This window comes from Schistocerca nitens, chromosome 3 (genome assembly GCF_023898315.1).
Source record: "Schistocerca nitens isolate TAMUIC-IGC-003100 chromosome 3, iqSchNite1.1, whole genome shotgun sequence".
Lineage (NCBI taxonomy): Eukaryota > Metazoa > Arthropoda > Insecta > Orthoptera > Acrididae > Schistocerca > Schistocerca nitens.
In genome coordinates, this window is record NC_064616.1 from 413,144,920 (window position 1) to 413,170,715 (window position 25,796).

General features: G+C 38.2%; 1 protein-coding gene across 1 annotated transcript in view; it reads right to left on the bottom strand.

Annotated features, from left to right (window-relative positions):
• Positions 1 to 25,796, bottom strand: part of LOC126249257 (voltage-dependent calcium channel type A subunit alpha-1) — a 373,047-nt gene that overhangs the window by 263,497 nt on the left and 83,754 nt on the right. The window contains exon 6 of the mRNA XM_049950912.1: positions 24,577 to 24,680. Coding sequence (XP_049806869.1) covers positions 24,577 to 24,680 — 104 coding nt within the window. The remainder of the gene's footprint in view (positions 1 to 24,576; positions 24,681 to 25,796) is intronic.

Here is a 25,796-nt window from a genome sequence, read left to right on the forward strand (position 1 = left end):
ATAATCTCGGATGAAAGTGCAGATGTGTCTTGTGAATTTCAATTGGTTATTGTTTTGCATTATGTTGTTGAAGGAAAACCTGTTGAAAGATTTTGGAACTTTGTTAATCCAGAAAGTCAGAATGCTCATACTACATAGGCGAGTATTCTGAAAGAAATTGAACCATTAATTGGCGATGACCACACAAAACTCATAGCTCAGAGTTACAATAGTGCAAACACTATGAGTGGCAAGTTGAACGGGGTTCAGAAATTAATTAAAGACAAATATCCAAATGCAAACTACATTCATTGTCATTCACATCAGTTTGGCCTCATGTCTGCGGTAGCATCTGTTAATCGCAAAGCCTGCATCTTTTTTGCACACCTTTCAGGTAATTCTTCTTTCTTTTCTAACTTGCCACAGAAATCAAAAGTGTTGCATAGCATTATTCAAAAATGCTTGCCCCATGTGTGACAAGATGGAACTACCATTTGTGAGTAGTAAAAGATGTTTTTGAAAACAAGGAGAAACTCTTCAATGCTAGGCCTGAGTTGAGTGCAGTTGCTGGTGCATTTCCATTCCTTTCACTGATTGTAGAGGATGAACTCTGTGACACATTCGACAAGACTGCTAAAGTTTTGAAACTGCTAATCGTGACATCTATCTTGAGAGAATTAAAACATTCCTACAAAACACCATGAAAGAAGAATGACTGAGTGTCTTAGGGATGCTAACCTGTGAAAAGTCATTCGTGTGTAAAATTGAAGATTTCAGTTTGAATGAGAGATTTATTTGCCAACAAGAAGGCGTGATGAATTCATTTACAATATAATTCCTATCAATTGTTTTGAAGCTGTCTTCCCAAAGTCATGGATTTGCTGCTACTGGTGAGTACAATGCCTTTAGTTTTAGATGTTAGTAATTTGATTAAATTTGCTTTGCAAAATCCAGATTACAAGTTAGAATAATTTATACATGCTCTATTATTTCTTGTACTGTCACTTTTTCTGGCAGTCAGCCATGAACGTAAAACAAACGGTGAGTTCTGGCTGTCAAGGGGAGAAGAGCAGAGTGGGGGGACAAGCCATACCACCCTCGCACAGGGCTGGCAGCCTATGTCCATGTTCTCTGTTCCTAAGGCATAATTGATGTAATAATGTATATATGGATCGCTGATTCCATCTGATGTTGTGAGAGCCATATTTGAACCCTGTGACAGAACAAGATTGCTCTCCACACTCATTTCAAAATAAGAAAAGGAAACAACGAGCAAGCACAACTCAAAAGCGAAGCGGAGCACATACAGCTGCTAGAGTGCAATTGTTGGCTGAGTTTGGTTATATTGTTACATGGTAGTTCAGGCCCGATCTCCACTGGTATCTTAAGCAACTATACATCAAAACACCCCCTGCTTATGACTACTACGTAAAAGTGACCGAACATACCCTGTGAGGACTAAAGAATTGCACTGTTCATATGTCTGCTCACGCGCGTATGTGCGATAGAGATTTTCAAAGTTAGTGTTACATTTTATATTTCATGCAGACATGGAAATACACTCTCTCTCTCTCTCTCTCTCTCTCTCTCTCTCTCTCTCTCTCATGCAAACACTTGCTATCATGTTCTCCAGGAATATATATAACTCTTTCTGTGCATAAAAAGGGTGCTGTTGTAATAAGTGTTTATTTCTGTTTCCCTGTACATTTTGTTTGATATAATATCTTATGAAATATATGAATTATCGACAAAATTCCGTAATAGATTCAGTGCTACCAAACTAAGTTTTTTTGGCACTGCCAATGGAATGCCTCAGTGGCCGCCACTGATTATAGCACTCTCTCCTACTTTGTGGGCCTTCGAGAGTTGTGGCTGGATAACTGAGTTAGTAAGACCAATGCCCAAAGTACAAAGTTCTGGGATGAAGGCATAGTCCACTATACACAGAATTAATCTGTCAGGAAGTTTCACAATGAATTATATTTGCAATGCCAGAACCACTGAAAAACATAAAACTATTCCTCTCTTTTCAAAATGTAAATAAAACACTGTAAGTATCATAGCTTCACAACATCAGAAGAAAAATTGGGTCATTGACACAACCACATCAATACTTTTCCAGATGCTCTCATCTTGAGGAAAAAAATGTAGTTAAATAACTTGATCGTCACCGTGCTCCCATATATAGTGCCTACTTGCATACTTAAATACCTGGCTTTTTACTGAACTGTATTACATATCCAGTTCATCATTTAGTCAGTATTTATAATTATCTTATTAAAGTTTTCAAAATGCCTACAGTGAGTATTTTACTGCTTTGCTTAGTGTGTACAGTTAACAGCAAGAATCTGGGAAGAAGGAGTTGGTAAAAAAAGGAAAACATTTCACAAATTTATAACATGATGGGGAAAGAAACAGTATATCTGGTACTTAACATTCATCTGTGAAATAGTGTTGTAAAATAGCACTGATAAGTTTGATAGTAACATCACAGCATGTTACATTCATTGTAATGAGGGAACAAATTAATTATTTTCCTGTTAGTCTTAAACTGTCACTCTCCCACATGTTTATTTTATCTTATTGCAGTAGTTGCAAATTCTATTCTAGCAAAATGAAATCTACAACATTCACACAGCTCCAGAGTTTGTGTGTCACCAGTTTTAGGTTACAAAGAAATAGTACAATACCCATCAGCCTTGATCCACAGCACATTTAAATCTAAATCTTATAAAAGTTTTAGATTTTGTTCTTTTCCTTGTAAGAAATTACCTTTGTACAAAGTAACTTTACTTTTTAGTACAGCAGAAAACTATATTTTTAAAGTGCACCACAAATAGCAGAAATAATTTAAAATGTGATTTTATGTATCAAAGGATTTTAGGCTAGTATGGAGGGGTGCACTGTATATTTGGTATGGCTTCAACAGAAATAAAGAAACATCACAAAAACAACCAATAAATGTTGAAAAGAAGAAAAATACTTAAAAAGTCCCAGGAAAGTGATGAATTTTGTGGTATATAACTGCTTGATGACAGCAGCATTTTCGCCGTGTGGGATGATGTCAAAATCAGAATACTGTTTACTACGCAAGACCTGTATGATATTGTGGATGAAACTGAATTATTTGAAATATGTCACACAGAAGAAAAAATATAAATGGCAACAATGGGACAGCAAGGCAAAACATTTTACAGGGTGAACATTAACAAAACAGACAAATTACAGGGACAGATTCCTGACTGGAAATGAAGGAGAAAAGGGTCCTATGAACACGTGTCCTGATATGCATAGTTGCCACAGTAGATGGCACTGATGAATGAAAGTTCCTATAACCATGTGTCGTGATGTGTTGCAGGCTGTATGATTGAAACAGCGAACTGTAAGCAGCAGAATGGCCTGGTATTCGTGTCAGTAACAATGAAGACAACTGACAGAAAGGTAAAGCCACATGTGTTGTGTTGTGAAACTTCCAAGGCTATGTACAATAAACACAAAGTAATATGCAAAAAAGACACTTCTCAAAGAACTGTGCAGTTGTTTCAACAATATTGTAGTTTCAAATACAGTGAAACTAGAGTCATGGCTAGTAATGTAAGTGCTCTAGAGAATATAGTGTTTTAACTGAATCATTTCAAGTCAGGAAAGATGTCAGACATGATACCTAAGTTTTGCCAAGTGAATTCAATCATTTTTCTCCAGCACAGAATTCAGCACCCACAGGAGAGAAGACTGGAAAATCTAACTGCTAGGCTCAAAAAAGGAATGACAAAGGTAATAATCAAGAAGATAGTATTGCCTTCGATGTTCATCTTAACAAAGATAAAAGAAAGGATCTAATCTATAACAACTGTGGTGAACATGGCCATTTTGCAGGAGAAAGTCAGAAGCCTAATAACAAAGAACACAGTTCAATATACAAGAAAATTAATCAAAGAATAATGGCATGCTACTTTAAAAACAAAAATAAAATTCAAGAACCATAAACAAGACCTTTCAAGCCCTGTCCTCACTGCAAAAAGACAAACCATAAAGAAGACATTTATTATTTTAAGGACAAAGACAATGCAAAAACAGTACTTTTCACCTCATATGACATCAAAGAAGATCCAGTCATTGAAGGAAGCAAGAAAGAAGATGTCTGTCAAGAAAACAAGAAAGAAGCAATCACTGAAGAAAAGAAGAGAGAAGTCATCACTAAAGAGAACAAGAAAGAAGACATCAATGAAAAAAAGAAAGGAGACAGTGTATTTCTTGTATAAAGGATTTCAGAAGAAGTAGCAAGAAAAAAGAAATGACCATAGTTGGTGATAGTGTATGTATAGGATATATGTGTAATGATGTGGACAAATTGTAAAAGGTGGAAGACTATGGTAGTTATGTGAAAGTCGCCTATCAAGGTGGATCAATGAAGATAGTAGCAATAGGAAAATTTGTGGGTGAATGCCATATTCTCTAGGATGTGGGGTATGTTTGTGAACTAAGTAGAAATCTAATGTCTGTTAAGGGGCTCCGGAAAGGCTCAAAATCATGAAAAGTTCAATTTTTACTTTTTTGCGTTTTCTGAATCTGCAGACTATTACCTTTTAATGGATATATAATTTATTCAATTCCGAAGACTACAACTATTTTTAAATTTTTTTTTAAATGTGTTCTACATGGGCGTGACCCACTGTGGCGCTGTTAAACTGCTGTCAAATGGTGTTATTATTAACGTCCGTGTTCATCAGGTACATTTTAGTGATGTGAGATAAAGTATGTGTTGTGGCTAACCTGTGATGGTTCAATATATATCGTTGGTGTGATTGTCGATTGTTTCATGTTTATTTACTCTGTCGTTATCTCGAAAATATTCGTAATTAATTCTGTTTCTTGAGTCTCTGTTTTGTTGAAGTATAATAATGAGTAAAAGTAAAGTTATTAGAAATCCTCTGAAGGCTTTTAAGAAAAGGAGAAATGTTGGAAAGCCAAAGGTATGTGTTATTACTGTAAACAATAAAGACGATGAAAATCCCCAACATAGCTTGTGTCCCAAAGAAGAAGACAGTTGGTGTAAATATAACCAAGGATTGCTAACTGGTGAAGTGTACACTCATAAGCATAGTCTGCCTCATGCAGTAATGGAGGTGATAAAACCTATTTTCAGAGACTTAGCAGCACCTGAACTGTTGAAAAAGTGTATTCACGGAAAAACTCAAAACCCCAATGAAAGTGTAAATAGTGTTATATGGTCGAGAATCCCCAAGACTGTATTTGTTGGAATAGAAACACTTCACTTTGGTGTGTATGATGCTGTTGCGACTTTCAATGATGGCAACATTGTAAGGTACAAGGTATTTAGAAATATGGGAATGAAGATAGGTTCTAACATGGTACGAGCGATGCTTGCTTTAGACAAGGAACGCCTTCGGGCTGCAGACAGGGCTGTAAAGAGTCTAGAAATACAAGCAAGAGTAAACAGGAGGAGGAACAAGAGGAAGCTGGAGGAGGAGTTTGCAGAGGATGAAGATAATCCATCCTATGGACCTGGAATGCACTAAAAAGTTAATCCAATCTTTGTCGCTCGATTCCCAAAACTTTTATTTTCTCATACTAATTACATGTTTTCTAAGGATCTTCCAAACATATTTGTTTCAAACTTCCAGTAAATGTTACACAGTACCTTCTGCATAATTTAACACAGCCTTTTTCCAAAAAACTGTATATTTTGGAATATATAAATAAAAAATTGCAAAAAAATGTTGTGAATTTTCATTACAATTGAAAAAAAAATCATCTTTAATAACTGAACTAAAATTTTGTAAAATCCCTGTGTTAAGTTGTAGCCCATATTCTAATAAATAATCTGTAAAAAGTTCAACTTCCTACCTCAAATACTTTGTGAGGAAAGATGTAATTTATAAGCGTTATTTTAACATTGCAAGTATAGGGCGTTCCGGAGCCCCTTAATACTATCACCGACAAAATTGCACAGCTTTTAGTAAACATTCTATTTAAATCTATAAAGATAAAATACTCATTTTAGAAGGAGCAAAAACAAGAAACAGATTATGTGAAGTGATAACTGAACCAGGAAAGTGACTGTTGTGTCACCGCTAGACACCACACTTGCTAGGTGGTAGCTTAAATCGGCCGCGGTCCATTAGTACATGTCGGACCCGCGTGTCGCCACTGTCAGGATCGCAGACCGAGCGCCACCACAAGGCAGGTCTCGAGAGACTGACTAGCACTCGCCCCAGTTGTACGATGACGTTGCTAGCGACTGCACTGACTAAGCCTTTCTCTCATTTGCCGAGAGACAGTTAGAACAGCCTTCAGCTAAGTTAATGGCTACGACCTAGCAAGGCGCCATTTGTACCATTGCATGTACCTCAAGATAGAGTCTCACTTGTATCATCCAGAATGCTGTATACCAAAGGACAATATAAAAGTTAAGTGTTCTAGTAGCTACGTTCTTTTCTTTATCACATTCGTCATGAATCCTGTTCCAGACTTAACGCCAGACGGCGTGAGTTGACGCGTGCCCTTTCAGCTACTTCACTGTGGACTGGCTGCCTTATCAGTCCACTACATTGGCGACGAGTCTCAAAAGGGACTTTAGCATTCGTATTGTATTAATTTGCTTGTGTCATGGCTTCGCCACATTCTCCAGATGTACTGTCCGAATTTTATCACTTGCAGAATCAGCAGACGCAGGCCTTATTGGATGCCCTTGGACAGCTCGTCCAGGGTCAACGTGCGCTGCAAAACGATGCGGCCACCGCCGCTTCATCGCTACCGCAGCCACACCATGCTGTTGCACCTCAATTTAGGCCCTACGAGGCGGCCAACGAGACATGGCCGGAATGGTCTCGACAATTTGGATTTCGACTCGCCGCCTACAGAATTCAAGGTAATGAGCGGCAGCCGTTTTTGCTTTCGTGTGTAGGTGTGTCCACCTACCGTGTGATAGTGAAATTGTTTCCCCGGCGCGACGTAGCAACTCTGTCCTACGAAGAAATTTTGTCAGCTTTAGATGCCTATTTCAAGGAAACAGTAAATGTAGTTGCAAAACGGTATACGTTCTTCCGTACAAAACGTATGGCCGGTCAGACTAATCGGGAGTAGGTTGCAACTTTGCAAGGACTTACTAGGGAGTGTGCATTTGAATGTGATTGTGGGCTCCCTTATTCAGATACTATGGTGCGTGATGCAATAGCACAGAACGTTTCTGATGTTCGTATCAGGGAACAGATTTTGAAACTAGTAAATCCCTCCCTTCAACAAGTGATAGACATTTTAGATAGGCAAGACACACTTGACTTTGCTCAGGACTCATTTGCAACTTCGCCAGCAGTGTGTCACATTAACCGGCCCGCCGGGCGCGCTGCACGGGACGCTAACCGGCCCTCGCGCACGTCCGCGCAGCTGCAGCCTAGCTTGCAAACACGTGTGCCGCGTAAGCATGCCAATGCAGTTCTAAAATCATGCCCGCGGTGTGCAACTAGACATTCGCATGAGAATTGCCCGTCACGCCAGGCTATTTGCTTTTTCTGTAACAAGAAAGGACATGTTCAAAGTGTTTGCCAGAAAAAGCTCAGATCAGACACTCACAACCATTCCAGGCCCTTTGCTTTGCGCCGGAATCGACCCAAGGACACTCGTGCTCGGGAACCTTCGCCCATGGACATTCATGTAGTTAGTGCCACTCCGCCCAGTGTTCCTCTCGCTAACAGTGACTGTGTTCGTCCCACAAAAAGTGTGCGTCGACGTCGACGGAAGTCCCGTCACGTCGCGCGTGATTCTGTTCCAGTGTCTGTTCAAGTTGCACAAAACAGTCGCTCTTGTCATCGGCAGGACAATAAACTTTTTGTAGATTTGGACTTTGCCGGACAAGTGATACCATTCCAGCTCGATACCGGAGCTGCAGTTTCATTGCTCAATCACGCCACGTACAAACAACTGGGCACCCCTCCGTTGCGTGCAGCAAATGTTCAGCTCACGAGTTATTCCGGACAAGCTATCCCTGTGTTAGGACAGTGCACTCTTCTTGCAACATACAAGGGACAAACAAAACTTGTGTCTTTTTACGTTCTTCGTTCTCCTTCGGCAGTGAACTTGTTTGGTTTAGATTTACTTCAGTTGTTTAACTTGTCTATCGTCAATCAGGTCCTATCAGTGAATCAGACTGTGCCTTCAGCCAGTGTTTCTAGTCTATGTGCAGAATTTGCAGACATTTTTGCACCAGGCCTTGGTTGCGCTAAGAACTATGAAGCACATTTGGAACTGCAAGTAAACGTGCACCCGAAATTTTTCAGAGCGCGCAATGTTCCCCACGCATTGCGTGATGAGGTCGCCAGAACATTAAACGATTTAGAATCACAAGGTGTAATTGAACGTGTGCAGGCTTCTCTCTGGGCCTCACCCTTCGTAATTTTGCCTGTTGCTGAGGATAAAGCATTCGATTCTTCCGAACTTGCTTGCATGTTCATTGATTCGGAAACCGATGATGTGGTCGAATCGTTTCCGATTGATTTTCGTCGTGTCGCTACAGCCACAGCTGCTGACCCTGTCCTTGCTACTGTTTTGGGTTTTGTTGCTACGCAATGGCCCTTGTCAAAGTCGCGGATCACGGATCCGTTGGTTCGCCAATTTTTTGCTCACAAGGAGAGACTTTTTGTACGACATGGTGTTTTGTTGTTGCGTTCTGATAATGATCAGTCCAGAGTAGTGGTCCCACGTTCGTTACAGTCCTCTGTCTTACGGCTCCTTCACCAAGGACATTGGGGTATAGTGCGCACGAAACAACTTGCTCATCAGCACTGTACTTGGTTCGGCATCGATGCTGCGATTACGAATATGTGCTCTTCTTGCATGGCGTGTGCCGAACAACACTCCGCACCGCCGCGGAAATTCTTTGCATGGCCGAAAGCCACTTCCCCTTGGCAACGCTTGCACATAGATTTTGCCGGTCCATTCTGGAATGCTCGATGGTTGGTTGTGGTCGATTCTTTCAGTAATTTTCCTTTTGTTGTCCGGATGTCTTCCACGACGTCTTCTGCCACCATCCAAGCGTTATCTGCTATTCTTTGCATTGAAGGTCTTCCGCAGACTATTGTTTCCGACAATGGCCCACAATTCATGTCCGCAGAATTTCAGTCATTCTGCAAGGCCAATGGTATTCAACATCTGACGTCTGCGCCGTTTTCGCCTCAGTCAAACGGTGCCGCTGAACGATTGGTCCGGACTTTCAAGTCACAGATGTTGAAGTTGAAAGAGTCGCATTCTCGGGAGGACGCATTGTTGCTCTTTTTGTCCTCGTATTGCTCTCAGCCCCACGATGGTCGCTCGCCGGCTGAGTTGCTCCACGGTCGTCCTCATCGAACCTTGATGTCTTTGCTGCATCCGCCGCATCCGGTTCCTGTGCAGCGGCAGACTCCTGCTTTTGCTCCTGGCGACGTTGTCTTCTATCGCAACTATCGAGGTTCACGGCGTTGGCTCGCAGGGCGCATTCTTCGCTGCCTCGGCCGCGCGATGTATTTGGTTTTGGGGGCCTCTGGTGAGGTGCATCGGCATCTCAATCAGCTGCGCCTCTGCCATCGCCTGGGTTCTGCCGCTCCCCGTCTACTTTCAGCGATGGTGCCATCTGGTCAGCGCCCTGGGGACCCATCTACTGGCTCGCCTCATCCCCAGGTGTTACCGACGATGACTTCCATTTTGCCCCATGGCGACGCGCCGCTGCCGCCGCCGCCTGTTCTCCCGCCGGCGCCGCCCGCAGTGGACGCTTCGCTGCAGCCGCCCAGCGCCTCCCTGGGTCACGCACCGCCGATCGCTTCCCGTGGCCAGCTGTCCTCCGCCATGGAACTCTTGCCCGCTCTGGACCACATGGCGTCATCGCGCGTCGGATACCCCGACGCAATGGAGGTCGACCCTTCGGCCCCTTCTGTCTCATTACGGGCGCATACACCGCATGTTGACGTGCACCCTGGCCTAGGTTTTCAGGCGTTTACTAGCTCCCCTCGGACCGAATGGCCGGGTGCAGGTGGCACAGCCTCGCCTGTTGTTAGGCTCCCCACCTCATCGCATACGTCAACATGGGGTCCTCCCCACGGCGGGCGGAAGCCTTATCACACGACCGTTCACCGATTTGCGGGGGAGGAATGTGGTGTCACCGCTAGACACCACACTTGCTAGGTGGTAGCTTAAATCGGCCGCGGTCCATTAGTACATGTCGGACCCGCGTGTCGCCACTGTCAGGATCGCAGACCGAGCACCACCACAAGGCAGGTCTCGAGAGACTGACTAGCACTCGCCCCAGTTGTACGACGACGTTGCTAGTGACTACACTGACTAAGCCTTTCTCTCATTTGCCGAGAGACAGTTAGAACAGCCTTCAGCTAAGTTAATGGCTACGACCTAGCAAGGCGCCATTTGTACCATTGCATGTACCTCAAGATAGAGTCTCACTTGTATCATCCAGAATGCTGTATACCAAAGGACAATATAAAAGTTAAGTGTTCTAGTAGCTACGTTCTTTTCTTTATCACATTCATCACGAATCCTGTTCCAGACTTAATGCCAGATGGCGTGAGTTGACGCGTGCCCTTTCGGCTACTTCACTGTGGACTGGCTGCCTTATCAGTCCACTACAGTGACCATTATTGACAGAAGGAGAAAACCAATAATGGCAAAAGAAGCAAGGTAATCCAGACATAACTTATACTCCAAAGACAAAGAAAATGTGTGATGGAGTACCTAATAGTTTATTCTCATCAGAAAAATTGCATGAAGCTTGTGTGAGAGCTATGCTAACAAAATATCCATTTTATACTGTGAGAGTGAGAGCAGCACGACCATTTTAAATAATACAAACTGATCTGTGTAGAGAGACAGATCCTCCAACATTCAGTTAATATAGATACTACAAGACTGTATTGGATGACTTCACTCATTTTTGTGTAATCTATTTGTTAAGACATACGTCAGAGGCTGCAAGATCTATAAGAAAATATGTGTTGGAAAGAGAAAATCTGTTCAATGTGAAATTGTCAAAAATAAGATGTGTTAAAGGTGGAGAGTACAACAGCTGTGAAGCAGTGTGAAGGAAAAGTAACTGTGCTGGACTGTAGTATTAATTATATTCCTCAACTCAATGAGAAAGCAGAGAAATTAGATTTGACAATAATGAACAAGGCAACAGTAATTAAGTGAAGAAAGATCTATATGGACAATCAGTCAAATCAATAAAAAATGTTACACCTGCAGAAAAGTGGTTTGGCAAAAGACTACAATCTACTAAGACTTCCAACTTTTGGATCAAGACATTTTGGGAAAAATCTAGTCTGCTTGAAGAATCTAGATGAAAAAAGTTATCCATGCACTTCTGTTGGCTATGCTCCAGATGGCTACAGACTGTTTGATACACAAAGAAATGTTACTATTTCAAGAGATGATCAGAGAGTGGCAAAAGAAACTGTGAAGTATCAAATGACTCTTACGACCCAGTAAATGGAATTCAGAATCAAGAAAATTAAGGAGAAGAAAATCGAGATGGAAAAGGATGCAATGAAGAGCTGAACAGCAGAAGAGCAAAACAAGACCAGACCTTGGATTACAAGTCAATTATGACAGCAACTTCACTAAGATCTAAAGAAAAGGGATCATCAAAATGTCAGAAAAACTTTGAGATATCTACAAGATTCCAAAACTTATGGCTTTCTTTGTAAGAAGCAAAAAGGGATAGGATAGAACCAATTTGTAGAAATCTTTAAAATATAAAGATTAATGTTCCAGATAAAGAAAACTCGATTAAAGGCAATAGAAGAAGAATCTCTTGAACATGGAATTTGGTGAGCCCCGTGGAGGCAAAAGGGAAAGAGATCTTTACAGATGAATAGCTCTTTAAATTCAAAGAATATGGTTGATATAAGGTCAGGCAGGTTGTTCCAGGTTGCCAACAAGAAACAATAAAGATTTTGAGGGATTATTCAGCCCAGAAGTTGGTGTCAGTTCACTGAGATTATAGTTTGCTCTGGCAGCAGAGAAAAATTTCCATAGGGAGAGTGTTCGATGTATAAACACCATTTCTCCATGAGAAAATGGATGAAGATACTTACAGTAAGTTACTACCTGAAGCATACGAAGAGGCTGGAAAAATTTGTGTTGAAGAATGCTGTGTACGGACTTAGCTCCAACCAGACTGAATAAAATTCTGACAGATTTCCTACAAACAGATGGTCTAATTCTGTTGAAGTCAGATCAGTGCATATTTAAATATGTAAATGAAGAAATGTACATGGCAATACATGATGGTTAAATCACTATAGGAAAAGACTTGAAGAGAATTGAAAACATGTTGAAGAAACCTGAGCAGAATTTTGAAATCTTTGTGGTAGAAAATCCAGATATGTATGTAGAGTAACAAATAAGGAAGACAGAGGATGGAACATTTCTACATTGAGAAGAGTATGTGAGGAAAGTACTGGAAAAATTCAATATGACTGACTGCAAGGCCATGAAGATTCCTTTAGTTCCAGAAGGGAAGCCAAGTGAAGAAAATCAAGAGGACCAACACATAATATTTCCTTATTATGCGGTCACAGAAAGTCTTCTTTATTTTTCATGTAAAACAAGACCAGACCTTGGATTACAAGTCAATTATGACAGCAACTTCACTGAAGAGCCAAGGAAAAGGGATCATCAAAATGCCAGAAAACCTTTGAGATTTCTACAAGATTCCAAAACTTATGGCTTTCTCTGTAAGAAGAAAGAAGATGCCTTGTAAACACAATGAAAAGCAATCTGTTTAACAAAATTATGGAGACTAAAGTTCAAAAGAAGGACTAATCATAACAAAACCACAAAACAGATCTCACATATGAAACTATATATGTTTCTATGAATATAATAGAGGGAAACATTCCACATGGGAAATATATATATAAAAACAAAGATGCTGTAACTTACCAAACGAGAAAACGCCGGTATGTTGATAGACACAATAAAAAACACACAAACACACACACAAATATTCAAGCTTTTGCAACCCAAGGTTGCTTCATCAGGAAAGAGCTAAGGAGAGTGGGTTTTAAGGGAGAGTGTAAGGTGATATGTCTGCCTGTGTCTGTATATGTGCAGATGGATATGTGTGTGTGTCCGAGTGTATACCTGTCCTTTTTTCCCCCTAAATTAAGTCTTTCCACTCCCGGGATTGGAATGACTCCTTACCCTCTCCCTTAAAACCCACATCCTTTTGTCTTTCCCTCTCCTTCCCTCTTTCCTGATGAAGCAACCTTGGGTTGTGAAAGCTTGAATATTTGTGTGTGTGTTTGTGCATTTTTTATTGTGTCTATCAACATACCAGCACTTTCTCATTTGGTAAGTTACAGCATCTTCCTTTAGATACTTTGACACCTGAAGAGTTGTTTCTGCTTTCTTTATTCAAAAACGGCAAAGATGGAGAAAAGAAGACAAAATTGATGTAAATGGTAAATTCAAAATAAATGCTAAAAAGAGATACACAACAAACAATTCCTTCTATATAAAAGTTTCAATGGTAAAGACACTATAAATGACAGAAGTCATATACTAATAGAATTTGTTTTAATATACTAATAGAATTTGTTGAGAAACACAGCATGTATATGCTTAACACATTCTCCCATATGAGGGAAACAAAAAATGGAGTTCCAAAAGTTCCACATAGAATGAAAAATGAAACTGTGCAGGATGTGATGGTCGCTTTCAAACTGCAAGTGATCACAGGTTCATACAATACAGAGTACAGTTAGATATATAGTTAAACAGAGACTCATCAGGCAGGAAGTCATAAATGTATATTATGATCATTTATTAATAATATCAAGGTAAACAACATTAAAATAGGTAACGTGTTCAGTATCTTGGCAGAAAGAGTGTTATACAAACACAGACGGAAGCAGCAATTATTTAACAAAATAATATCTGCAGTCAGGAAAAGTGAATGTATGTATGAAGCAGGCAAGTGAAAAGAAAGTCTCAAATGAAACAAGCAGCTGTTTAAGAGAAGGTGAGTTTCAAATAAACAATAACTAGGAAATGATTAAATATGCTTAATTAAACAACGCTATTTGTATATTTATTTGAGACAAAGTGGTAAGATACTAAGAAGATTAAGTAAATGAAACAAGTAAAGAAATAACTGTACGAAGATGATGAAATGGAAGTTTATGCTGGGTAGATGTCATATTTCATAAGGTAATATAACATCTGGCCCAATGACAAACTACAGAGAGAAAATTGTTCAAGAATTCCGAGATTCCTTTAAAGGTTTGCATGAAAGAGATGATCAGAAAAACAGATAGGTACTTATGAAAATAATGAACTTCCTGATAAAATGCAAAAGGATATGAATAAAGCCATTTGTAGTATGGAGAAAGGGAAGTCACTGGGTGATGGTGTTTCAAAAGAAATGCTTAAAGATGGAGGAAAAGACAGATATAAGGTATCTGCTAAATAGTTTACAGAATGTTTGTGAAAGAAGACTGTTGCCCAAAATTACACCAAACTGTAATTGTTCTGTTTTACAAGAAAGGGGAGAGACAAGACATAAAAAACTAAAGCCTGAAAGTCTCATATATGCAGTGTACTAGATACTCACTACAACTGCAGCAAAACTGCACAGAACAAAGAACATTAGGTTCCAATCACACAAAGGGAGAAGCTGGCTTTAGAAATTGACATAGTACCAAGGACAATCTACAAGTCATGAACAAAATTACAGAGCAGTGCAATGAGTATGAATTACCACTTCGTTTGGGATTCATGGCTTTGAAAAAGCTTTATACTCAGTTTCAACTAAATTGCTACTGATAACCATTGAGAAATGATGTAATGATTCAGTCTATGGCATTATACTGGAGAGTATATACATCAATGCAATAGCTCCTGCTGAACTTCATCAGGGCACTGAAAAATTCCAAATTGAAAGAGGAGTCAAACCAGAAGATTCCATAGCTTCAAAACCAATCTCAGCAATCATAGAGGACGTTTTTGTACCTTCAAACTGAGAAAAACAGAGAAGGAAAGAAGTTAATGGAAGATATCTTAGTCACCTTTGTTTTATGAATGACACTGTACTATTTGCTCTAGTGCATATAATATACAACAATAAATGGAAGAACTTATTAAATAAAGTATGAAAGCAGATGACTTTGAAAATCAATTACAATGAGACTAAAATAATGTATAACTGACATATCAAGAATAAAATAGTACAAATTAACCATGAATCAATGAAGCTATAAAACCAGTTGATGAGTTTGTTGATTTAGGGCAGATGACAAAATCTAAAACAAAAGAAATGAACATGAAAGTTAATTGGTCTAGCGCACTTCAGATTAGCTAAATAAGGCTTATCACAGACGACAGGATGGCCAAAAAAGGAAACAGACAGAAAAATAAAACTGGCCTGGAGTGCTTCAGGTAGCCTAAGCCAAATAAGGTTTTCAAAATAAAACTTCCAGTGTGTTTTGACAGTTAATGTGAAAACCATTCAAAAGTTTTGTTGCTCAGCAGATACTGGAAAGATGTACAGGTGTTGGACAAAAATATGGAAACACTGCATGAAATGCATGCTTGAACATAAATGCAGATGCTAACTAAGCATGATGGTTGTGCTGTTGTATATAACCATGAACGGCACCTGTACAATGTCCTTAATATGTTGCAAGTGTCAGTCATGCTCAGAACAGTGTCCTGCATAGTGACGAGTGCAGTATGTTGGAGCTAAAGTATGTGTTCGGTGTTTCAAGCACCATATCGAGGATTTATAGTACATACAGGGAAAGCAGGGAAATATCATCTGTTATATCACAACACAGATGAAAGTATGTGTTGAGTGATCATGACATACAGTCATTGAAAAGGATCATAATGAAAAAGAAGAGGATGGTGGCTGCAAAGTTCACTCCAGAACTGAACGTTGCACTCACAAATTTTGTTGCCACCAAAAGAATATGAAGCGAATTCCACAAACAGGGAATTGCAGGGTTAGCTGAAATTCCAAAACCAATCAGTGATTCAAATGCCCATAACAGGAAAATGTGGTGCCAAAGCCATAAAACATAGACTATCGAATAATGGAAGAAAGTCATTTGCTCTGACGAGTCTTGTTTCACACTGTTTCCAACATCTGGCTGAGTTCACATGGCAAGAATGAAACCTGGTGGAAATTCAATGATGCTATGGGCTGCAATACCATGGTATTCTTCAAGTCACATTACTGCCAAGGATTATGTGGCTATTTTGGTGTGACCATTCTGGCTAATCAGGTCCATCCCATGATACAGCGTTTGTTCCCCAATGGTGATGCTGTGTCCCAAGACAACATGGCCCCTGTCTGCACAGCTTGCATTGTCCAAGACTGCTTTTGTGATTACTAGAAGCTGTTTTGAAAGTTAATGGGTTTCCTACACCATATTAGGCATGGTAGTGTGTTGAGTTTTTGGTGTTTCCAAACATCTGTCCAACCCCTGTAAGTCTGGCATTTCTGGAAGAGACAAGACAACAAGCAAATAGAAAAGGGAACAGTCAGCACAGAAAGACATAATTATGATCATAATGAAAATGAAATGGAGATGGGTTGGAAATGTATCTAGTTGAATGGATGGTAGATGAATAGCAAGTTCTCTGCTGGATTCCAAGACTGGAAGATGGACAGATGGCATTAGAAAACATACAGGAGCAAAATGGATGTGTACCATTGAAGAACATATTGTATGGAGAAGTCTACAGAATGCATCTATCCACGGTAGATGTCAAATGACTCATGATATGAACAGGCCTCTTCACAGGCCAAGATAGAGTCAAAAATTATACTATATAAAAGGAAACATGGAGAGTTCCACTCAAAGAGCAAGGTTGATGAATAAAATAATGAGCTGCATTCAGTCTTGAGAATCACTATAATGGCTGATTCACATAAAGGCAGTAATTTAGTACAGTAGTGGGTCTTTTTATAACCAAACATTTTTAGGTAACATTAACTATCTTATTAGCTCATAATAATATCTTACTGGAATCTATATGAAGTGGATAGTGGGTAGTTGAGTAGCTTTTCCCACCCCAGCTTGCTTAACAGTGGCATATTATTGGGACAGTCTAAACAATGTCTCTTTAGTAGAGCTCTATAGATTAAGGTCTAAATTCCGCCTGCCATTACTTGTGGATCAGCAGCAGGAATATTCAAAGTAAAGATATAACAATTCAATTTGTAACTGCTTACATTCCTGACAGTGCAGACTGTATTAGAATTCATACTCGAGAAGGGAAAAAAATAACCTTTTTTTGTCCTCACTACTACTGATAACTGACACATATAGAAGACTGGGTAAAAAAAAACTGATCATGATAATTATGGTGATAAGATGTAACTAGCAGAATCAATAATGACTGACTGTTAGTTCCAGATTTACTGCAAAAATGATTCCCCAATGATGTTACACACAAAAGCTATTTTTGGATGGAAAGAATTTCTGGTGCACCATATTCCTCACTACAGTTAGAAACTCTTTTGCAGTTTCACATTTTCCTATGAAATCAAATGTGCAACAAGTGTGACTGACAATTCAAAGCCGATGACAAATTATTTTTGTGAACAGTAACAGACATGAACACTTATTAAAAAGAAGTCAGCTCTTTCCTGGCTCTTCGAAAAAATTGAGCTCTTTCCTGGTTCTTTGAAATCTTCATCTTTTGTGCACACACCACTAGATTAGGTTTGCAATGCACTTAATGCTAGTCTTTTCTCAGGGGTGGAATAAAATCAAAATCACTGGGTGCAAAGTGATTCAAAGACAGATTCTTAACAAAACATGTTCGAAGATATAGGGAAACTATCAGTGTGTATGCTGTTCCTATGAAACAAATATCATATCAACTCTACCATTACACAACTCTTGTACAAGCATTTCAGTTTTACTTCTCCGCTACTGCTTATGCAGTGCTATCTACAATTTCCAAAGAAGTACAGCAATCTAGTATTATAATGTTACAATTTCCTGGGATACCTGCTTGAGTGATCCAACTGAGATATGCCCCAAATGCTTGGGAAAATTGTTGTTTAGTTCGAGTTTTATAAAATTTTGCTCTTCGTTCAACACGAGTTCTTTCATTTGAAAATTCACTGAAAAGGAAACATTTGTGCATGTGCCCAAAGGTTAGAAAAATGAAAAAAAATATAATGATAACAGAACATATCAAAATAAGAATGATGTAAATAAAATATGAATGATAACACAAAAAATGAAACTAAAGGAAAAACATTAATAATTCTTCAAAAGTAAAAAAAAGTTTCTGGGAATTTTTTTTTTCTGAAACACTTTTTCTTGTATTTTATGCCCTGGCAATGATTTGAAAGATATTATTATTTTCAAGAAAATGTGGACAAAAACTACAGGAAAATTGAAGAAAATCAGTTCCAAATGTGAAAATTTTAGGCTGATGCTAATTGAGACTTTTATGAATAGTAATTGAAACATGAAAAAATTGAACCAGCCACTTTTATTTAACTATACACTATGCATTTTTGAGAATTATAACTCTGTCATTACATGGATTTATGTAAATATTAAATCACATAGACACTTTGAATGTAAAGCTTTCTGAGCAACCAGTGGCACTGTCAGTGAGAAAAAGGTAAAAACAAATTTGTTTTAATGTATGGGTTTGAAGCTTTATTGTGACATGAGTTCTCTCATTGTAAATGTAAATAGCAACATAAATAGCTTTCAGTGGCCACAAGATACTGATCTGAATGCTATTTTACAGTAACATTACACACAAGATTTTTCATGATGTGACATAAACAGATATTGCATGCTCATATACGTACGTCGGTTCATGAAATTAAACTATGTAACATAAAACATAATTTAAAAAAAGCAGCCTATGATATCTGAAAGTCATTTATATTGCTATTTACTTATGAAATGAAAGCACCCTCATAGTTAAACTGTTTTGTATCCATGGACTGAAATATTTCTGATTCAGCCCTCTGCTCTCTGGAAGGGCTACAGGTAGGCCAGAAAATTGTACATACAAACCATCTATATTATGCTGCTTTTAAATAAATCTTCACAATGACAGGCATAAAATCCTTCACAGTATAGTCCTCTCAAATATAAAGCAGAAAGCTAAGTGAGAATGACTGATTAGTTACATGTGTACTTCAACACAATCTGTATTAATCATAATGATGATCAAACAGATTAGATTAGATTAGATTAGATTAGTTTTTGTTCCATAGATACGTGCTGAGGAGATCCTCGTGGATGTGGAACATGTCAATTTTTTTTAAGCTGAAATAACAATACTAATAGTATGAATATATACAATACATCATTTGTTTCTATTAAAAAATTCGTCAATGGAGTAGAAGGAGTTGGCCACTAGTAAGTCTTTCAGGCTCCTTTTAAACTGATCTTTATTTGTAACTAAAATTTTATGTTTACTGGCAAATTATTTAAGATGTGTGTTCCTGAGTAGTGGGCCCCTTTTTGAACTAAAGTAAGTGCTTTTAAGTCCTTGTGCAGATCATTTTTGTTCCTGGTATGGTATATATGAACTGAGCTGTTTGTTGGAAAAAGAGATATACTATTTAGGACAAATTTCATTAATGAGTAAATATACTGAGAGGCAGTAGTTAGTATACCCAGTTCTTTGAAGAGGTTTCTATAGGACGTCCGTGAATTTACTCCACAAATAATATGTATTACATGCTTTTGGACTCTGAAAACTTTTGTTTGACTTGAAGAGTTACCCCAAAATATTATACCATATGACATTATGGAATGAAAGTAGGCAAAGTATGCAAGCTTTTTCATTTTTATGTCGCCTATGTCTGCTAACACTCGAATTGCAAATACAGATTTGTTAAGGCGTTTCTGCAGTTCTGTGATGTGCTCTTCCCAACTGAATTTATTATCAAGTTGCAATCCCAGGAATTTAAGACTGTCAACCTCTTCCATCTGCTCTTCTACGTATTTTATGCATATGCTGGGTGCAAACCTCTTACAGGTTCTGAATTGCATATAGTGAGTCTTTTCGAAGTTTAATGTCAGTGAGTTGGCTTTAAACCATTTATTAATATCCATGAAAATATCATTAGCAGATCTTTCTAGAACTACACTTGACATACTATTTATTGCAATACTTGTGTCATCTGCAAACAAAACGAACTCTGCTTCTGGCAGTGTAACTGATGAGAGATCATTAATGTACACAAGAAAAAGCAATGGCCCTAAGATGGATCCTTGTGGGACACCACATGTAATTTCTTCCCATTCTGATGATTGATGACTTAATTCACTAGTCCCTTGCACTAACACCCTTTGTTTCCTGTTAGTGAGGTATGACTTGAACCATTTTGCAGCACTGCCCGTGACACCATAGAATTCTAATTTACTTAAAAGGATGTTGTAGTTCACACAATCAAATGTCTTTGACAAATCACAGAAAATACCTGCTGCTTGTAATTTGTTATTTAATGAATGAAGTACATTTTCACTGTAGGTGTAAATAGCCTTCTCGATACCAGAACCCTTCAGAAATACAAACTGTGCTCTTGATAATATGTTATTTGTGGTCAGGTGGTTGAGCAGCTGCCTGTACATTACTTTTTCTAAAATTTTTGAGAATGCTGGCAAAAGTGAAATCAGTCTGTAGTTTGATGGTATCTCTTTATCCCCTTTCTTGAATAGAGGCTTAACATCTGCATATTTTAGCCAGTCAGGAAATGTCCCAGTTATAATTGACTGGTTACACAGGTAACTTAGAATTGAACTAAACTCACAAGAACATCCCTTAATTAACTTTGTTGATATTTCATCGTACCCACTAGAATGCTTTGTTTTTAAAGATTTTATTATGGAAGTTATTTCTTTTGGTGAAGTGAGTGATATATTCATGTACTTGAAGCTATTTGTGAAGGCTAGTTTCAGATATTCAAGGGCATTATTTACTGATCCTGAAAGTCCCATTCTATCAGTAACAGATATAAAGTACTTGTTAAATAGATTTGCCACACTATGCCCATCAGTTACTAATGTGTCATCTGCCCTTAGCACTGTTTGCTCCTGTTCCTTTCTGGTTCTACCAATCTGCTCTTTCACTATATCCCATATTGTTTTTACTTTGTTTCCTGACATTGCTATCTTCTTCTCGTAGTGCATTTGTTTAGACGCCTGAATTACTTTTTTTAAAATGTTTTACAGTATTCCTTGTATTTAGCTAAATCATCAGCATTGGAGCTATTCTTGGTCGACAGATACATTTTCGTTTTTGTCTTACAGGAAATCTTTATTCCTTGTGTAATCCATGGTTTTATTATAGACTTCTGTTTAATTTGAGTAACTTTTAGAGGAAAACAGTTTTCAAACATGGTACTGACATTGTTCATGAATGTGTTATATTTTTCATTCATGTCATGAGCACTATAAACATCTCTCCAGTTCATATCTTTGAGCAGTTTTCTAAAACACTCAATTTTTGGTTGATTGACTACTCTCCTGTACTCAGATTTAGCAGTCTTGATAATCTGCTTATAATTTACATCTAAAACAAGGAGCTGCATGTCATGATCTGATAGTCCATTTATAACAGGTTTTATGATATGATTTTGTTCCTTTGATTTGTCTATAAAAATGTTATCAATGGCTGTCCTTGAGGATTTAGTGATCCCAGTTGGAAAGTTTACAGTGTGAGTTAGATTGAAAGACAACATTACTAACTGCAGGGAATGTTTACTGGAAGATTGCATTAGAAAATCTGTATTAAAGTCACCAGCAATCAAAATTTCTTTGTTTCTTCCTGTTAAATAACCCAAAAGAGCTTCTAGATGATCTAAGAATAGATTATAATTTCCTGCAGGTTCTCGGTAAATAGTTATTATTATATAGGATCTGTTATGGAACTCTACTTCTGTTGCACATGCTTCTAGATGCTGCTCTAAACAGAATTTATTAATGTCAATGTTCTTGAATTTATGGCAGTTTTTGATAAATGTGGCAACTCCTCCTCCATCCATATCTACTCTGCAGAAGTAGGAAGCTAGCTTAAATCCTGAAATGTCTAACATATCTATATCAGTGGTCACTTGATGTTCAGAGAGGCAGATTATGTCAATTTGGTTAGATGAATTCAGTTCATCGATACAAATGAGTAGTTCATCAACTTTATTTCTAAGTCCCGGAATGTTCTGGCGTAATAAAGATAACTGATACTGCATACTAATGGGATTGTAACTGCTTTGGCGAAGATGAACTGGCAGTTTCTGATTACTTTCTGTAAAACACTGTTTAAATGGAGGCTGTATGATAAAATCTGACTCCTGTTCATCTGTTTTCTCAAACTGAGTGTCTGCCAATCTCTCTTAAAACTTGTTTTCTTTCCCCCTTCCCTATCCTAAAAAAGGCATCCCTCTGACACCTGTGACCACTGGTATTTTACCATTTGTGCCAGTGTCCCCCCTTAAGTTTTCTGCAATCAACCCAGACAGTTTTCCCTTCCCTTTCCTATTGAGGTGAAGGCCATGCCTAGTGTAGTCCTACCTATCGATAGCATCCACAGGAATCAAACCAATATGGGACCCTATATCCGTCCTAAGCAGCCACTCCAACTCCAAGTTCACCCTCCCTACAGAAGAGTTCAAATGAGGCCGATCATGGCGTCTCAACACAGACAAAAATCCCACACTCGTATGCTTCGTTGCTGATGCTATCTTCACCAGGTCACTCTCTATGGAATATTCAGAGTCTCTGTCAATGCTATTTCCCGGACCACCCACTATAACCACGGCATCCTCCTTTGTGAAATCCTTGCATAAAGCACCTACATCCTCTGTTACCTGACCCAGATCTGCACTAGGCTTGAAAAAGTTTGTGACCTGGTACTCTGGACCTAGATTTTCCTGCAGTAGTTGGCCAACACCTCTACCATGGGAACTACCTAACAACAGAACTTTCTTTCTCTTTACAAATTTCCCTACCTTTTTCAAGTCCTTGAAAGCTTGTTGTGCCCTTTCTACAGCTTCAGCTACATGAGGCTCATCCGATTCTGACTGAGGCAACAGGTCAAATCTATTTTCAAGATTTATGACAAAGCTGTCTGATGCTCTCCTTTGCCTGTTCCCCTCTATTACCTGTTGCCACTTCCCACCTCTGTTCACCCTTCTCCCTCTTTAACCTGTCCAGATCCTCCCTTGCCTTGTCTAGGTCAGCTTGAAGAGCTGCAATTTTCCCTTCCTGTTGCAGTATTTTCCTATCTCTACTGCAGATCCTACAATACCACTGGTGAGCCTCATTTATGTCCCCATTTCCCACGCCACTACATTCGCCCCGATGAAAGAAACAACAGCACCCATCACACCATACCCCGGAACTAACGATCCTACAGCATGTCACACACTTCTCACTCATGGTAAAATACTTTGTGTGATAAGTTCACACAATAAACTTATTAAATGGCTCAATGTATTTATTAATAAAGTTTGCTTCATACATACAGATTGAAATGTTACAAATTATTTGTAAAACAAACACAACTTGCTCCCACCATTAAATGAAACTGATGATACATTTCATTTGTACATAATTAGTGCATTATAATTGCCATATGAGTATGTGTTAATTAGGGTATAGAAAACAGGGAATAAAATATATAGTGTGTTATTTATTACTTCTGAATGAATATTAATGTCAGTACCCACAACCAGCACGTCATGAGTGACGTTTTGCTTTACAATAATTCATAACTGTGGGCAATCACCTTAACCCATATACCACACTGAAAATACTAGTTACAGCTTTTTAGAAATCATAAATTCTGGTTATAGCATCTTCAGAATGTTGTTCTGCCTATAGTTTCCCAGCTATATAATCAGCAATCAGATTCATTTGACAAATATCCCATTTATCATCAATATAGAAACTGTTGTTAAGCATAAGCTATAATTTTCTTTTTTGAATGAATACTTTACCAGCCTGCCTACTATGTCAGAAGCTGTTTTTATGTGTAGCAGATATCAGCACACCTTCACTTATTTCACCTGACGCATTAGTTACCCTCCTACGCATACAGAGCATGAATGTGGTCCACAACTGATAAAATATTACAGAATTTTAGGAAAATAAGCAAATTATACAGCTAATTTTCTACAACAAATACATCTGTATCAATTTAGTAAAAGTAACCAAAACCAAATAAATTAAAAAAAAAAGAGAAAAGTTTAGGCTGTACTGTCTGATTGTCAACAAGGTCATTAGAGATGGAAAACAAGCTATGACTGGATAAAGATGGGAAAGGAATTTCCCATATCTTTCTCAAAGAAATCTAGTGCTCTAATTGATTTAGAGCATCTGTGGAGAATTTAAATCTGGAAGGCTGGACAGGTATTAATTCCTCTCCTCAGAGATAAAAATCCAGTGTCTTAAACATTGTGCATCCTCACAAGATCAAAGTGATTGATATACATGGTAAAAATATTAAATTCAATACATTAAAACCATTACAATAAAGAATGAAGATATTAATTACTTTAAACATATAAATATTGTTACTGTGTATTTACTTCAGATTACTCACCCACTAAGAACACCAAGAACTAAATTGAGCATGAAGAAGGAACCCAGGACGATTAATGGCACAAAATATACCCAGTTGAAATAACTACCTAGTGCATCATTTGTCTGAAATCAAAAGAAATATTTATATTGTAGAAAATATGGAATATAAACCACACATGTGATAATAAGAAAATATGAGATGAGAATGCCATATTATATGGATGGAATTAAAATCAGAGAAACTAACATTTTCAGTAAATACTGTCCAGTGATCAAGAATATGCGAATAACAGTGAAAGTGATTGCATATATGCCCTACAGTACCCACAGTTTCAAATGCAAGAGCTCATCATGTGGAACACTGGGGATAAACTTACGTTTTCAGCAAAATTATGCAATTAGCTCTGAAAATAAGCATTTTTCATGCTGCAACATACCCAACCAATAAACAAATCAATCACTGAGCCAATGTTTGGTTCAAATACCACTATGAATGGCTCAACTGAAAATGGTATCTGACTGTTTCTTTCTGACTTCACACTATCAGCTTTAGAGTATTTGCACTTAAATGTGGAACTTGAACTTCAATTAACTTGATATCATTTACTTATCAAAGCACTTAGCAAAGCGAACTGCACACGAAGTGCCAGAAAAAGTTCTAAGACCATTAAGTGCCTAAGACTGATTAAACCCAAAGCTCTGAATCTGTAATTTAACAAGTACATTATATGTCACAACACCATACTTGTATGTGTTATTTTATAATTATTTTGTTTTTTTCCCCCATACACTATATGATGCATTATTACACAAATGCAAACTGTAACCTATAAGAATATTTTATCTCTTTACATATTTGTAATTCAATTGTGATATTCCAAGAAGCCATGCATCACATACCACCTGCCATGCTCTTTTGTGAGAATGTGTTTCTTCATCACTAGAAGAAGTAATGACAAAAGACAGTGTTAATCATGGCAGTCTATATGGCATAATCGCTACGGTTGCTACAGTTGTTTTGTGATCGCATAGTGTAGTGAGAGATTCCTTTAGCAACTTGTCATGTTCAGGAATGCAGTACACATCAAGTGAAATGAAAAATATTAAGCCCTTCAAGCAACTGTGCAGGGAAGTGGGATCCACATAATCAGCATAAACTAGCTTCTTGACTTTTCAACTTAGTATAGTGTACTTAAAGTTGCAACCACAGTAGATAAGACAAGAAGTAATCTCCATAAA